At 40.3% G+C, this 15,874-nt stretch overlaps 1 protein-coding gene across 1 annotated transcript in view; it reads right to left on the bottom strand.

Moving 5' to 3' along the window:
- Window positions 1-799: 799 nt before the first annotated feature.
- The window catches only part of LOC133620853 (oxysterol-binding protein-related protein 3-like), a 78,900-nt gene continuing 63,825 nt past the window's right edge, over window positions 800-15,874 (bottom strand). Inside the window, exons 19-22 of the mRNA XM_061982461.1 lie at window positions 14,219-14,363; window positions 14,014-14,140; window positions 13,795-13,917; window positions 800-1,268 (exon numbers count right to left, since the gene is read on the bottom strand). Coding sequence (XP_061838445.1) covers window positions 1,172-1,268; window positions 13,795-13,917; window positions 14,014-14,140; window positions 14,219-14,363 — 492 coding nt within the window. The 3' untranslated portion in view covers window positions 800-1,171. The remainder of the gene's footprint in view (window positions 1,269-13,794; window positions 13,918-14,013; window positions 14,141-14,218; window positions 14,364-15,874) is intronic.

The following is a 15,874-nucleotide window of genomic DNA, read 5'->3' as shown; positions in this document are numbered from 1 at the left end:
GTTAGAAAATAAACTTGCTGATTTCAAAGAAGAAATGGCTCTGTTTGTACATCTTAAATGTCATCAAGTCAAACTGTTCCATCGTCATAAATTCAGACTAATGTCGCGCTAACCAAATAATATTAGTGCAACTCACTAATAATAACAAAGGAAAACAAAAAGGTCACGATAAGACTATAAAAACTTGAAAACATCACTGCACATCATAATGGCAGCTACACTTTCCATCTTAAAGATCTAGAAAAAAATATTTGGGAATGTCCGGCGGGCCAGATTGAAATACTTAACGGGCCACATGTGGCCCCCGGGCCTTAATTTGCCCAGGTCTGGGTTAGAGTGTCCGCCCTGAGATCGGGAGGTTGTGAGTTGAAACCCCGGCCGAGTCATAAAATGGTACCCTGCTTGGCACTCAGCATCAAGGGTTGGAATTGGGGGTTAAATCACCAAAAATGATTCCCGGGCGCGGCCACCGCTGCTGCTCACTACTCCCCTCACCTCCCAGGGGGTGAACAAGGGGATGGGTCAAATGCAGAGGACAATTTTCACCACACCTAGTGTGTGTGTGACAATCACTGGTACTTTAACTCAGCAAAAAGTGCAGGTGTGCCTAATGATGTGTGCACCAAAGGACACACACACACACACACACACACACACACACACACACACACACACACACACACACACACACACACACACACACACACACACACACACACACACACACACACACACACACACACACACACACACACACACACACACACACACACACACACACACACAACAGTGCAACCCCTTTCCTTGTACATCCAAGGTGTCTTTTATTGGCTGTTTCTTTTGGAAGTATTATTGCCATTTTCACCCACTAAGGCTAAAGTCACAACCCTTCCTGCTTGGTAAAGTCAGGGTGTAGAGAGGATGGCTAAAAAGAGTTCTCTGGTCAGTTCATGTCACTAAGTAAGCGCCGCAGCAGCGCGGCAATAAAAAGGCACTTTTGTAAAAGTTACTAATGAAGTGTTAATATCAAGGTTCATAGTGAGGATGCCCATCTGCTGGGATGGTACAGGAAGTTGGGGTTAACACGACACAGTTTAGGTCTCACTTCAGTTTTTTACTTCCTTCTCCATGATCCGCTGGGGTCAAGCGGAATAAAACACGGCCGCAGCCGTCACCACAAAACGGGGAAGTCCACTTTGGCGAAGCCGGGGTCTCGGCGTAGCTCCCAGTACGTGTCGTTGCTCACCCACGTGTCGTCCTCCGACTTCCTGTCCACACAAGACCGACATCAGTCAATATTGTCCAACACTGGATATTTACATCTTGTTTTTCATCTAAGCAAACATGGCGGGTGCCAACACACCTTGAGCAAACAACAGAGCGGCGTTTCACTTTTATACTCCTACTAATCTTCCAGGAGACGGAAAACACTTCACTAAAATGATTGTACAAACCCCGATATGAGTTGGAAAATTGTGTTAGATGTAAATATAAACGGAATACAATGATTTGCAAATCATTTCCAACCCATATTCAGTTGAATATGCTACAAAGACAACATATTTGATGATTTTTTTGCAAATAATCATTAACTTTAGAATTTGATGCCAGCAACACGTGACAAAGAAGTTGGGAAAGGTGGCAATAAATACTGATAAAGTTGAGGAATGCTCATCAAACACTTATTTGGAACATCCCACAGGTGTGCAGGCTAATTGGGAACAGGTGGGTGCCATGATTGGGTATAAAAGTAGATTCCATGAAATGCTCAGTCATTCACAAACAAGGATGGAGCGAGGGTCACCACTTTGTCAACAAATGCATGAGCAAATTGTTGAACAGTTCAAAAACAACGTTTCTCAACCAGCTATTGCAAGGAATTTAGGGATTTCACCATCTACGGTCCGTAATATCATCAAAGGGTTCAGATAATCTGGAGAAATCACTGCACGTAAGCAGCTAAGCCCGTGACCTTCGATCCCTCAGGCTGTACTGCATCAACAAGCGAAATCAGTGTGTAAAGGATATCACCACATGGGCTCAGGAACACTTCAGAAACCCACTGTGAGTAACTACAGTTGGTCGCTACATCTGTAAGTGCAAGTTAAAACTCTCCTATGCAAGACGAAAACCGTTTATCAACAACACCCAGAAACGCCGTCGGCTTCGCTGGGCCTGAGCTCATCCAAGATGGACTGATACGAAGTGGAAAAGTGTTCTGTGGTCTGACGAGTCCACATTTCAAATTGTTTTTGGAAACTGTGGACGTCGTGTCCTCCGGACCAAAGAGGAAAAGAACCATCCGGATTGTTATAGGCGCAAAGTTGAAAAGCCAGCATCTGTGATGGTATGGGGGTGTATTAGTGCCCAAGACATGGGTAACTTACACATCTGTGAAGGCGCCATTAATGCTGAAAGGTGCATACAGGTTTTGGAGCAACATATGTTACCATAGACACCCCTGCTTATTTCAGCAAGACAATGCCAAGCCACGTGTTACATCAACGTGGCTTCATAGTAAAAGAGTGCGGGTACTAGACTGGCCTGCCTGTAGTCCAGACCTGTCCCCCATTGAAAATGTGTGGCGCATTATGAAGCCTAAAATACCACAACAGAGACCTCCGGACTGTTGAGCAACTTAAGCTGTACATCAAGCAAGAATGGGAAAGAATTCCACCTGAGAAGCTTAAAAAATGTGTCTACTCAGTTCCCAAACGTTTACTGAGTGTTGTTAAAAGGAAAGGCCATGTAACACAGTGGTGAACATGCCCTTTCCCAACTACTTTGGCACGTGTTGCAGCCATGAAATTCTAAGTTAATTATTATTTGCAATAAAAAAATAAAGTTTATGAGTTTGAACATCAAATATGTTGTCTTTGTAGCATATTCAACTGAATATGGGTTGAAAAGGATTTGCAAATCATTGTATTCCGTTTATATTTACATCTAACACAATTTCCCAACTCATATGGAAACGGGGTTTGTATCTACATGGGTGGTTCTCAAAGGTTTTTAATCAAGTAAAAAACAATTGGTTCTCCAAGTACCACCATGATAACCAACATTAAAAGACAGTAGCGTAGTAGGCCTAATGTTCATTAAAACTAGGCAGCGATTTTATCTTAACAAGTATATTTTAGAACAGTAAAACTGTTTGAATATTTAATTAGGTGATTTTTTTGGCGTACCGCCAGATGGAGCCCTTGATTTTAGTTCAAGTCTGTGGAGGGAAAGTGCGATCAGCGCGCCTGCAGAAGCAAAGGTCACCGCCTCTGTCAATGGTATTGAGGGCGGAGCACCATCGGCTAGGGGTGGGGCATGTGCTGGACGGCGAGACACAGCTGGCAGGTGATTAGATTTCACAGGAGGTACGTGGTGATCTAATCATCTGTTGTCTTTAGCAGTGAGCGGCCAGCGGAGGAGGAGGTGTTGGGAGAGAAAAAACTTTTGAAAAGATTGTGCTTGGAAATACACGGACAATTAAAACTCTTTCATCAACTTTTAATCAGAAGGGTTCAATCTCTCTCCTGTGCTTATTTGAAGCGGACACGACACACGCGCTCAGAGGAGATAATGTTTGAAAAAAGGTGACTGTTTTTACACAACTTTTGTTTTGAAGGGGGAATTGCAAACTTCCTGTTGATTTTTGCTGGGGGTTGTCAGTGTATGAAATATTGGTCTAAGTGAGACCTACATGGAGGTTTTTGTTTCATGTGCCAACGACATTCCTACTGGGAGTTAGAGGCAGTTTAGTCTGTGTTTTCTTCCTAGGGGGGCGCTAGAGCGCAATTTTGAGTTTTGGGGTTTGTTTTTTTTGATTAGATCGCAATTTTCGCCAGTCCTGATGTATGTGTCCAATTTGGTGAGTTTTGAAGCATGTTAAGGGGGTCAAATTACAGCTCAAAGAGGCGGCGGTATAATAATAATAATAAAACGAAATTCAATAGGGTCCTCTGTCCCAAAAGGACATCGGTCCCTAATAAAACTCTGTTAAAACGGCACGCCTGGCTCTTGTGACGTTTGAATATATACATTATTTATTAAATTATATTATATATATTATTTCATATTTTATTATTATATTTTATTTATGATTATTTTTATACATGTTATTTGTTTTATGTTTCTAAAATTTTAAATGAATTAATTAATATAATAATATTATTATTTACTTATATATGTTCATGCATTTTGTTTTGTTTATATGTTTCTAATACATTTTTTTAGTGAACGGTGAACGGGTAGGGATCGACTTCCACAAAGTCATTCATGATTATTTCTTGTACTTTTAAGAATCTGCAAAGCACTTTGAATTGCCTTTGCGTGTAAACTTTGCTCTATAAATAAACTTGGTTATGGTTTTGTTTGATTTCAAACAGCGTCCAGTTACAATAAACTTACTTCCCGTTTCTCATTTACATGCTCAAAAAAGGAGTAGGAATAAGCCGAGCGCATTTAATCCTTCCTTTTTTCCATTTCGTAGAAAAATGTTTGTTTGTTCACTACCTAACAAATGAAATCAATCAATTTAGTTCTCATGAATACACAGTTGCTTATAAATTGCGATTGGCATAACGAGATTATCTCATTTTCGATTAAGTTTCATTATTTGTCAAGCATCGTCTTCCTTGTACTTGAGTTTGAAGTGCACTTTTTTATTTTTTATTTTGCCTAATTCACAATATTGATGTAGGACAAGAACACATTCTCTTTTTTTTGCATTCTAAGTCTTAAAAAATGGCAAGTAAGAGGTGGCTAACAATGCAGCTGGTGTGAGTGCCCATAACCTCTCTAAAAACATCCCAAAAGTGCCAACAATACTTTATTTACATGTCGTGACCTGAATATCAACAAGTATTAGCGATACTACACGGTCTAGCTCCATCCTATCTTGCTGATTGGTTTTCACCCAGGGGGGTTCACCCACATCTGCGGTCCTCTCCACGGTTTCTCATAGTCATTCTCATTGACATCCCACAGGGTTGTGAGTTTTTCCTTGCCCTTATGTGGGATCTGAACCGAGGATGTCGTCGTGGCTTGTGCAGCCCTTTGAGACACTTGTGATTTAGGGCTACATAAATAAACATTGATTGATTGATTGATTGACATTGATACTGTTGGAATGACTTTTATCGGCGCCATGATCCGGAAGCTAACTGGCTTACGCTGCTATATTGACATATGGAGCTGCTGCATCGCCTCTAGAATGGTGACAGTTAATTCTAGATGACAAATCATGCCTTTGTGGACATAAACCCACAAGTTGGTCAACTTTGACATCCGACTTAGACCCGGAGATGGCGAGAAAGAAACCTTTTTTTTTTTTCAACCCTTTGTAAGGATTATGATGAATTGTTGATGTAAAGGGGAAGATATAAACATCCCATCAGTCTGTATCCCAGTGAGAGCAGACATTGTACAGGAAGTGATAGTTTTATTATGTTTGTATATCCTGTTTAGCAATAATGCTACATGATGCTTAGTGTTGTCATTGTTGAAGTGAAAAGTAACATTGTGATTAGAGATGTCCGATAATATCGGACATGCTTTAAAATGTAATATCGGAAATTATCGGTGTCGGTTTCAAAAAGTAAAATGTATGACTTTTTAAAACACCGCTGTATGGAGTGATACACGGACGTAGGGAGAAGTACAGCGCGCCAATAAACCTTAAAGGCACTGCCTTTGCGTGCCGACACAATCACATAATATCTACTGCTTTTCACACACACAAGTGAATGCAATTCATACTTGGTCAACAGCCATACAGGTCACACGGAGGGTGGCCGTATAAACAACTTGAACACTGTTACAAATATGCGCCACACTGTGAACCCACACCAAACAAGAATGACAAACACATTTCGGGAGAACATCCGCACCGTAACACAACATAAACACAACAGAACAAATACCCAGAACCCCTTGCAGCACTAACTTTTCCGGGACGCTACAATAATATTTTTTAAATAAATATAAATAAATAAATATTTTTTTTCCCATAACTTGAGTTGATTTATTTTGGAAAACCTTGTTACATTGTTTAAAGCATCCAGCGGGGCAACACAACAAAATTAGGCATAATAATGTGTTAATTCCATGACTGTATATATCGGTATCGGTTGATATCGGAATCGGTAATTAAGAGTTGGACAATATTGGAATATCGGCAAAAAAGCCATTTTCGGACATCTTTAATTGTGATGCATCCGAGAAATTGATATGCCGCAAAATGCTTAAAATGATCAAAATATGCAAATATCACATGTTAGTATGAATGTTACTACATTACATATATATTTATAGAGTGTATATAAAACATTGATGGAGGTTTTTTGATGTTTAAAGTGCTTTATAGGCGGAATAGATCAAAAGCAATTACCTCCATTGTTAGCTGACTTTTGCTAACGTTTATTTACGAGTTAGAATGCATAAAAAAAACCCTAAGTGTTCTTGTCCCTCATAAGAATGGTGAACGAAAGGCAAAAGTCCAGTTTTCTGTAAACTGGATCATTTTTGCACATGGTTTGACTTCTTTGCTTCTTTACATCCCATCATTTAATTTCATGCTAAAAGATTTAAAATGTTGTACATGCATACAAAATATTTTAAGAAACGTTTTCCCTGAGGACCTATTTAGACCCTGCGTGCAAATGACAGCACAACAAGTATGGGGCAACACGAAGAGCAACCTGCTTTAAGCTCGCTGCAGGGTTAACGAATGTTGTCACGTGGTTGAAACGTGATTATGAGGTGAAGACTTGGTGCGAGCCCAGCCTCACCCAGACTCTTGCTCCGGCGGCCCGCAAGTAAATGGAGTTTGACACTCCTGCTTGAGGATAATAGTGATTAAGGAAGCAGTCAAACAACTATCATACCTGTAATGACACAAGATGACTCAAATCCGATTGAACTGCTGGGACCATCTTGAACAATAAAAATGCAAAAACCAACCCCAATGTAGGTCAATAAAGTATTATTCCATTAGAAAAAAGCTTGGATGTCTATTTTGTTGCTTTAGGTCATGTAACTAATAAAAATGGATCAAATTAGGACGTCATGTACCGTATTTTTCGGACTATAAGGCACACTTAAAACCCTTCCATTTTCTCCAAACTCAACAGTGCGCCTTATAACCCGGTGCGCCTAATGTACGGAATAATTTTGGTTGTGCTCACCGACCGTAAAGCTATTTTATTTGGTACATGGTGTAATGATAAGTGTGACCAGTAGATGGCAGTCACACATAAGAGATACGTGTAGACTGCAATATGACTCAAGTAAAGAACACCAAAATATTATATGTTCCATTGAAAATATAGAACATTACACACGGCGCTCAAAAATCTATCAAAATATTTTAGTACGACTTTGGTAAACAATGAAGCCGCACCGCTTGATGGATCGTACCGTGCTTCAACATACGAGTATTATTATGGTGTGTGTATAAGGTAATACATTATCTGGTGTTTTGTTTTGCAATATTATGCAAAAGCAACTTTTCTTCCCTTCTGGTACCTGCTGATCTGTATTTGGGATCTGCATAAGTCCTGAAAATGTGCGCACGTCCGCTTTTGTAGTCGATACGCTTCTTCTTTTTCTCTATCTTCTTGTTATGGGACATTCATCCTCCGCTGTTGCCATTTCTAATACAAAGTAGTGTAAAGTTCTTACTTATATCTGTCAGTAAACTCGCCATGAAAGCGCTAAAACATACCGGTGTAATGAGTTTACATTATTCACCCAAGGAACTTTAGTTATTAGAGAGTTCCGGTCGGACGGTTTTTCACGGGACACATTTCCGGCGTGATTATTGCACTAGTGAGCAACGAACAGTGTTGGGACTAACGCGTTACTGTAACGCCGTTATTTTCAGCGGTAACGAGTAGTCTAATGCGTTATTTTTTATATTCAGTAACTCAGTTACCGTTACTACATGATGCGTTACTGCGTTATTTTATATATAGTATCAGCTAGAAACAGAGAAGATCTGAGTGTGTTTTATTGGAGAGTTGCAGTGTCGTCCTTCTGATTCTTCCTGTGTCACAAGCCGGAGAAGAGAGAGGCGCGCCGCGCGCTGTGTGTGTGTCTGTGTTTACTAACAAGACATCATGGCGGAGCCGAAGCAGAGTTTCTTAACATGGAGATATTCTCACTACTTTTCTTTTGTCGAGCACAAGTTCGTTGTGTCCTTGGGCAAGACACTTCACCCCTTGCTCCTGATGGCTGCTGTTTAGCGCCTTGCATGGCAGCTCCCGCCATTAGTGTGTGAATGTGTGTGTGAATGGGTGAATGTGGAAATACTGTCAAAGCGCTTTGAGTACCTTAAAGGTAGAAAAGCGCTATACAAGTATAACCCATTATAACATTTTAGTTAAATGTAAGTTGTGTCTTGGATTAAAGATCCTATCTACTGCCCAAAACAGCAATTCAAATCTGCTGAAACAGCTACAAAAGCAACATGCTTTGACGAAGCTAGTAAAGACAGACACACTTCACCTAAGGATTTTAACGGAGGGACTGTTAGCCAGGACAACATTGATAGAGCCATTTGCTAGAAGACATGCAGGCTATTTCTACAGTGGAGTCACACGCTTTCAGGCAGCTAATTAGCATACCGGGCATCAAACAGCAAATGGCACGAAAACATTTTTAAGTTCCTGGACACAGTGGACAGTGAGTACATAAACATGGAAAGCAAGCTAAAGAAGACACTCCAAACTCTGCCTCTGCTCATCATTCAGCACTGAAGGTACACACTTTGTCAATTCTCTTATATACTCTTTCATTCTAGACTTATAGAGTGTTTGATTATCACATCACTCTAAATGTATAGACTATAAAGTTCACAAACATAAAGAGGGATCCTAGTGGGCCAGGCCAATCTTTCCTTATCTCTAAACTAAAACTGGGGATATGTGTAGAGTGTTCTGGGCTTCAGATATGATTTTATTTCACAATTCCTTGACAGAAAAAAACGCCTGGTTAGGCGTGTGTATAGCAGTATGTGTGCTGTATATAGTGACATGACATATAATCATGTCATGTGTGCCTTCCTTGGGTGAAGCCAGGTTTACAGCTATGTTGTGACATGTTGTTATTATGCGGTTTGTTACTTATGTATGTTATGTTGAAGCTATTTAAAATAGTTTTGTCAATTTGTTCTGGCCCAAAATAAATTGGCCCTTTGAAACATATCTTTGTCTTTGTATGTAGACCACATTGCTTAGCAGAGTTCAGTGATGCAAATGGATTTAAGTTGATCAACATTGTATTATTCTCCAGTGCAATAACAGTACTGAAATGAAGGCTAAAAGGGCATTAATGGAGCCTTAAAAAAACAAACAAACAAAAAAGTAATAGTTACTTTTCACAGTCACGCATTACTTTTTGGTGTAAGTAACTGAGTTAGTAACTGAGTTACTTTTGAAATAAAGTAACTAGTAACTGTAACTAGTTACTGGTTTTCAGTAACTAACCCAACACTGCTTTCATTCCATTGATTTTTTGAACGCTGATGTTCAAGGTAATCTAATTTTCAGTGAATGTATAGGATAGGCAAATATAAGCCTTGGCTATTCCTTTTCGGTCATTCTTTTTCTTTTCTTTTTGTGTGTAAATGTGTATGATTGTTAATTATGTATAATCTGTACTGTTAAACTGATCACACAAAATGGTTGATTATATGACCGAAATTTCATTCATTCATTCTCCTAATATGGCAAAGTCATGTTTTAATATGACCCTCCCTAGTGTGCCTCTGATTGGCTCGCCAGTGTCTGACCATGTCTGTGACCCAGACCGCTCTGGCTGCAGTGCCCTCTGCTGGTTGTTCAGGGGAGTGTGTAACTTCACATTTATTTGTGCATGTGGTTTGTGGTAGGAATGTCTCATCGACACAAAAGCAAAAAAGCGATCCACATGTGCAAATTCAATATAAATACAAATACAAAATCAAGCATATTTATATTCAAATCTCAAAAATATATTTACAAGTACACGTTTATTTATACAAATTCTTGATTTATTTGTATGCCACATTTTTATATTTATACATTTTATTTGTATATATTTTCAAATCTCAAAAATATATTTACAAATACGCGTTTATTTATACAAATTATTTATCTATTTGTATATCACATTTGTATTTGTAGATTTATTAATATATGCATATGTATTAATATCATATTGATATATATAAGTTGATGTGAGAGAATTGTACTTCCATAAGAAGATGCTGCGCTGTTATTGATTGAAGTAAAGTCTGAATGTCATTAAAACAGTTAGCTCCATCTTTTGACACTTCTTTCACTCCCGTCCTTGCACGCTACACCGCTACAACAAAGATGACGGGGAGAAGACGCTGCCGAAGGTGAGCCACATAAATAAGACCGCCCACAAAACGGCGCATCGGTTTGAAGATGGTCTGTAAAACATCATCAAAGCAGCATTTTGAAACTGATCAAAAACAATGAAGGTTACGGCAAGCAGAACTATTTTCCCCCAAAATACGTGTTGCGGTTGTCAAGAGTGTTTTTATGGGTAGATTACTCAGCTGCTAAGGAAACTAAACACCTTGCTATGTTTTGTGTTAAATGGGAACATTTTCACCAGACCTATGTAAGCGTCAATATATACCTTGATGTTGCAGAAAAAAGACCATATATTTTTTTAACCGATTTCCGAACTCTAAATGGGTGAATTTTGGCGAATTAAACGCCTTTCTAATATTCGCTCTCAGAGCGATGACGTTGTGACGTCACATCGGAAAGCAATCCGCCATTTTCTCAAACAGAGTCAAATCAGCTCTGTTATTTTCCGTTTTTTCGACAGTTTTCTGTACCTTGGAGACATCATGCCTCGTCGGTGTGTTGTCGGAGGGTGTAACAACACGAACAGGGACGGATTCAAGTTGCACCAGTGGCCCAAAGATGCGAAAGTGGCAAGAAATTGGACGTTTGTTCCGCACACTTTACCGACGAAAGCTATGCTACGACAGAGATGGCAAGAATGTGTGGATATCCTGCGACACTCAAAGCAGATGCATTTCCAACGATAAAGTCAAAGAAATCTGCCGCCAGACCCCCATTGAATCTGCCGGAGTGTGTGAGCTATTCAGGGACAAAGGACCTCGGTAGCACGGCAAGCAATGGCGGCAGTTTGTTCCCGCAGACGAGCGAGCTAAGCCCCCTGGATGTCTTGGCTCACACCGTCCCTTATGCCACCGAAGATCATCAAGAGAAGAATATTGACCCTAGCTTCCCTGGCCTGCTGACATCAACTCCAAAACTGGACAGATCAGCTTTCAGGAAAAGAGAGCGAATGAGGGTATGTCTACAGAATATATTAATTGATGAAAACTGGGCTGTCTGCACTCTCAAAGTGCATGTTGTTGCCAAATGTATTTCTTATGCTGTAAACCTAGTTCATAGTTGTTAGTTTCCTTTAATGCCAAACACATACCAATCGTTGGTTAGAAGGCGATCGCCGAATTCATCCTCGCTGGCTGTCGTGTCATTTGTCGGTTCAAACCGATATAGCTCAATAGCTTCAGTTTCTTCTTCAATTTCGTTTTCGCTACCTGCCTCCACACTACAACCATCCGTTTCAATACATGCGTAATCTGTTGAATCGCTTAAGCCGCTGAAATCCGAGTCTGAATCCGAGCTAATGTCACTATAGCTTGCTGTTCTATGCGCCATGTTTGTTTGTGTTGGCATCACTATGTGACGTCACAGGAAAATGGACGGGTGTACAGGTAAAAGCCAGTAAATTAGAATATTTTGAAAAACTTGATTTATTTCAGTAATTGCATTCAAAAGGTGTAACTTGTACATTATATTTATTCATTGCACACAGACTGATGCATTCAAATGTTTATTTCATTTAATTTTGATGATTTGAAGTGGCAACAAATGAAAATCCAAAATTCCGTGTGTCACAAAATTAGAATATTACTTAAGGCTAATACAAAAAAGGGATTTTTAGAAATGTTGGCCAACTGAAAAGTATGAAAATGAAAAATATGAGCATGTACAATACTCAATACTTGGTTGGAGCTCCTTTTGCCTCAATTACTGCGTTAATGCGGCGTGGCATGGAGTCGATGAGTTTCTGGCACTGCTCAGGTGTTATGAGAGCCCAGGTTGCTCTGATAGTGGCCTTCAACTCTTCTGCGTTTTTGGGTCTGGCATTCTGCATCTTCCTTTTCACAATACCCCACAGATTTTCTATGGGGCTAAGGTCAGGGGAGTTGGCGGGCCAATTTAGAACAGAAATACCATGGTCCGTAAACCAGGCACGGGTAGATTTTGCGCTGTGTGCAGGCGCCAAGTCCTGTTGGAACTTGAAATCTCCATCTCCATAGAGCAGGTCAGCAGCAGGAAGCATGAAGTGCTCTAAAACTTGCTGGTAGACGGCTGCGTTGACCCTGGATCTCAGGAAACAGAGTGGACCGACACCAGCAGATGACATGGCACCCCAAACCATCACTGATGGTGGAAACTTTACACTAGACTTCAGGCAACGTGGATCCTGTGCCTCTCCTGTCTTCCTCCAGACTCTGGGACCTCGATTTCCAAAGGAAATGCAAAATTTGCATGGTTGGGTGATGGTTTGGGGTGCCATGTCATCTGCTGGTGTCGGTCCACTCTGTTTCCTGAGATCCAGGGTCAACGCAGCCGTCTACCAGCAAGTTTTAGAGCACTTCATGCTTACTGCTGCTGACCTGCTCTATGGAGATGGAGATTTCAAGTTCCAACAGGACTTGGCGCCTGCACACAGCGCAAAATCTACCCGTGCCTGGTTTACGGACCATGGTATTTCTGTTCTAAATTGGCCCGCCAACTCCCCTGACCTTAGCCCCATAGAAAATCTGTGGGGTATTGTGAAAAGGAAGATGCAGAATGCCAGACCCAAAAACGCAGAAGAGTTGAAGGCCACTATCAGAGCAACCTGGGCTCTCATAACACCTGAGTAGTGCCAGAAACTCATCGACTCCATGCCACGCCGCATTAACGCAGTAATTGAGGCAAAAGGAGCTCCAACCAAGTATTGAGTATTGTACATGCTCATATTTTTCATTTTCATACTTTTCAGTTGGCCAACATTTCTAAAAATCCCTTTTTTGTATTAGCCTTAAATAATATTCTAATTTTGTGACACATGGAATTTTGGATTTTCATTTGTTGCCACTTCAAATCATCAAAATTAAATTAAATAAACATTTGAATGCATCAGTCTGTGTGCAATGAATAAATATAATGTACAAGTTACACCTTTTGAATGCAATTACTGAAATAAATCAAGTTTTTCAAAATATTCTAATTTACTGGCTTTTACCTGTATATAACGATGGTTAAAATCAGGCACTTTGAAGCTTTTTTTTAGGGATATTGCGTGATGGGTAAAATTTTGAAAAAAACTTCGAAAAATAAAATAAGCCACTGGGAACTGATTTTAAATGGTTTTAACCCTTCTGAAAGTGTGATAATGTTCCCCTTTAACAGTAGGAAAGCCAAGTAGAAAATTAACAATAAGCTTGAGGGAGAAGGGAACACGGGAGTGGCCTTAGCGGACATTATCACTTGAAACACAGCGGCCTGTGTCGATGTTATCTCACCATCATGTGGTGGGGTGGAAGACACATGCACATGTCTGACTACACACACACACACACACACACACACACACACACACACACACACACACACACACACACACACACACACACACACACACACACACACACACACACACACACACACACACACACACACAAAGTAGGCGTACTTAAAGAAGCGCGGTTGGTGGGTCATGTTGTTGTCCTCCAGCACTTTCCTTCTCTCTCTCTGGAGCTGCTCCACCCTCTGCTTTTGTTCCTCGGCTCCTTCCACGTTTCCCTCCTCCAGCAGCCTGAACAAAGAGGCCAAAGAAAGTCAAGTTACTGGTGGTGAGAGTACAGTAGAACATTTATTTCTTCATGACAATCAGGACAGTAAAACTCTGAACCTCTGGTCCAGCCTGAAGCGTGTGTCTGTAGGGGGCAGCAGAGGTCTTAAGGTGGGGTCCAGCTCATTCAATTCCACGGCAAACTGGGTGAAGCCATAGTACTGATCCTGGTCCACCGGCATGGGATCTACACAAACATATCAGCGTGTACGAGGTCAAGATCTAATGCATGAATTAAAAACATGCCTGGGAGCCATCCACTTACTTGCTCTCCAGATGCACGTGGCAGAAGGTGGGTCTCCTTGGAAAATGGACTCGTGCCATTTTCCAAACAAGGAGTGCACAACTTTTCCTTCCGAATCGGTCACAACGCCCTCGATCTCATTGACGGAAGAGCTCCAGGATTTGGCCTAAAAAGATAAAGGAGCATGAACCCCCAGACTATTCTCTTCAGTCACTCTTGAGGTAATGAGTTCAGTGGAACCTCGATTTACGAGCTCCTCAATATGCAAACTTTTAGATCAGGCTAAATATAATAATACAAATAAAAATAATAAACAATGTCTCTGTGGACGAGCACTTCATTCAGGCGCCTGCAGGCAAGAAAGCAGGGCGAAATATGGACTCTCTCCCAACCGAGATTGGCCGTGCCAGCAGCCTGAGGGTCCCTGGTTCAATCCCCACCTTCTACCAACCATGTCACATCTGTTGTGTCCTTGGGCAAGACACTTCATCCTTGCTCCTGATGGGTCGTGGTAAGGGCCCTTCATGGCAGCCCCCGCCAGGGGCGCCGCTAGAGATTTTGGGCCCCATGAAAAGAATCTTTACAGGGCCCCCAACACAGTGTCATTATTTTTTCTGTATTATAATTTCATCATCATTAGGGGCCTTTCTGGACCCCCCTCCGTCTCCTTTACCCCCCCTTTTCGGCGCCCCTGGCTCCCGCCATCAGTGTGTGAATAAAGTTAAAGTTAAAAGTTAAATACAGGGTGATACAAAAAAAGCCTTCATCACCTAAACTTGAATAACTTTTGAAATAATTAATCAATTCTTTTTATTTTTCAGATTTACCAAGAAGAATTAATGTTCTAAAAGTTTAGAAAATTTCAACTTCGAGATGCCATTGACTGCTGAACAAAAGACATTTATAGTTGAGGCCTATTTTCGGCCCCGGTAGGTCCAGGACAGAGGTGGGTAGAGTAGCCAGAAATTGTACTCACGTAAGAGTACTGTTACTTTAGAGATTTATTACTCAAGTAAAAGTAAGGAGTAGTCACCCAAATATTTACTCGAGTAAAAGTAAAAAGTATGTTGTAAAAAAACTAAAGTACTGAGTAACTGATGAGTAACATACACACACATATCATATATATATATATATATACACACACACACACATATATACATATATATATACACACACATATCTATATATATATATATATATATATATATATATATATATATATATATATATATATATATATATATACATACATTGATATATACAGTATATAATTTATATTTATTTTTTTTGCCGTTTTTGTTTACATGTTAATAGTGTTTTAATGAATATACATGCATGTTTAACACATATAGATTCCTTTCTTTCATGAAGACAAGAATATAAGTTGGTGTATTACCTGATTCTGATGACTTGCATTGATTGGAATCAGACAGTAGTGATGACAAACGTCCACGTTTTCAAATGGAGGAGAAGAAAAGTTCCTCCTTTCTGTCTAATACCACATGAAAGTGGTTGGTTTTTGGCATCTTATATGTCCAGCTTCCATATTCGTTTTTATACACTTTACAATAAATACATTGGCGGCAAACTCCGTAGCTTGCTAGCTTGTTTGCGCAGGCTTTCGGAGACTCTTATTTTGAAAGCGCAGGCGCAATGGAGCGGCACTTTTATTGT

The sequence above is a fragment of the Nerophis lumbriciformis genome, linkage group LG21, assembly GCF_033978685.3.
Source record: "Nerophis lumbriciformis linkage group LG21, RoL_Nlum_v2.1, whole genome shotgun sequence".
NCBI classification, from domain to species: domain Eukaryota; kingdom Metazoa; phylum Chordata; class Actinopteri; order Syngnathiformes; family Syngnathidae; genus Nerophis; species Nerophis lumbriciformis.
The sequence above is the reverse complement of the archived record's forward strand: the minus strand, read 5'-3'. Positions and strand labels throughout refer to the sequence as shown.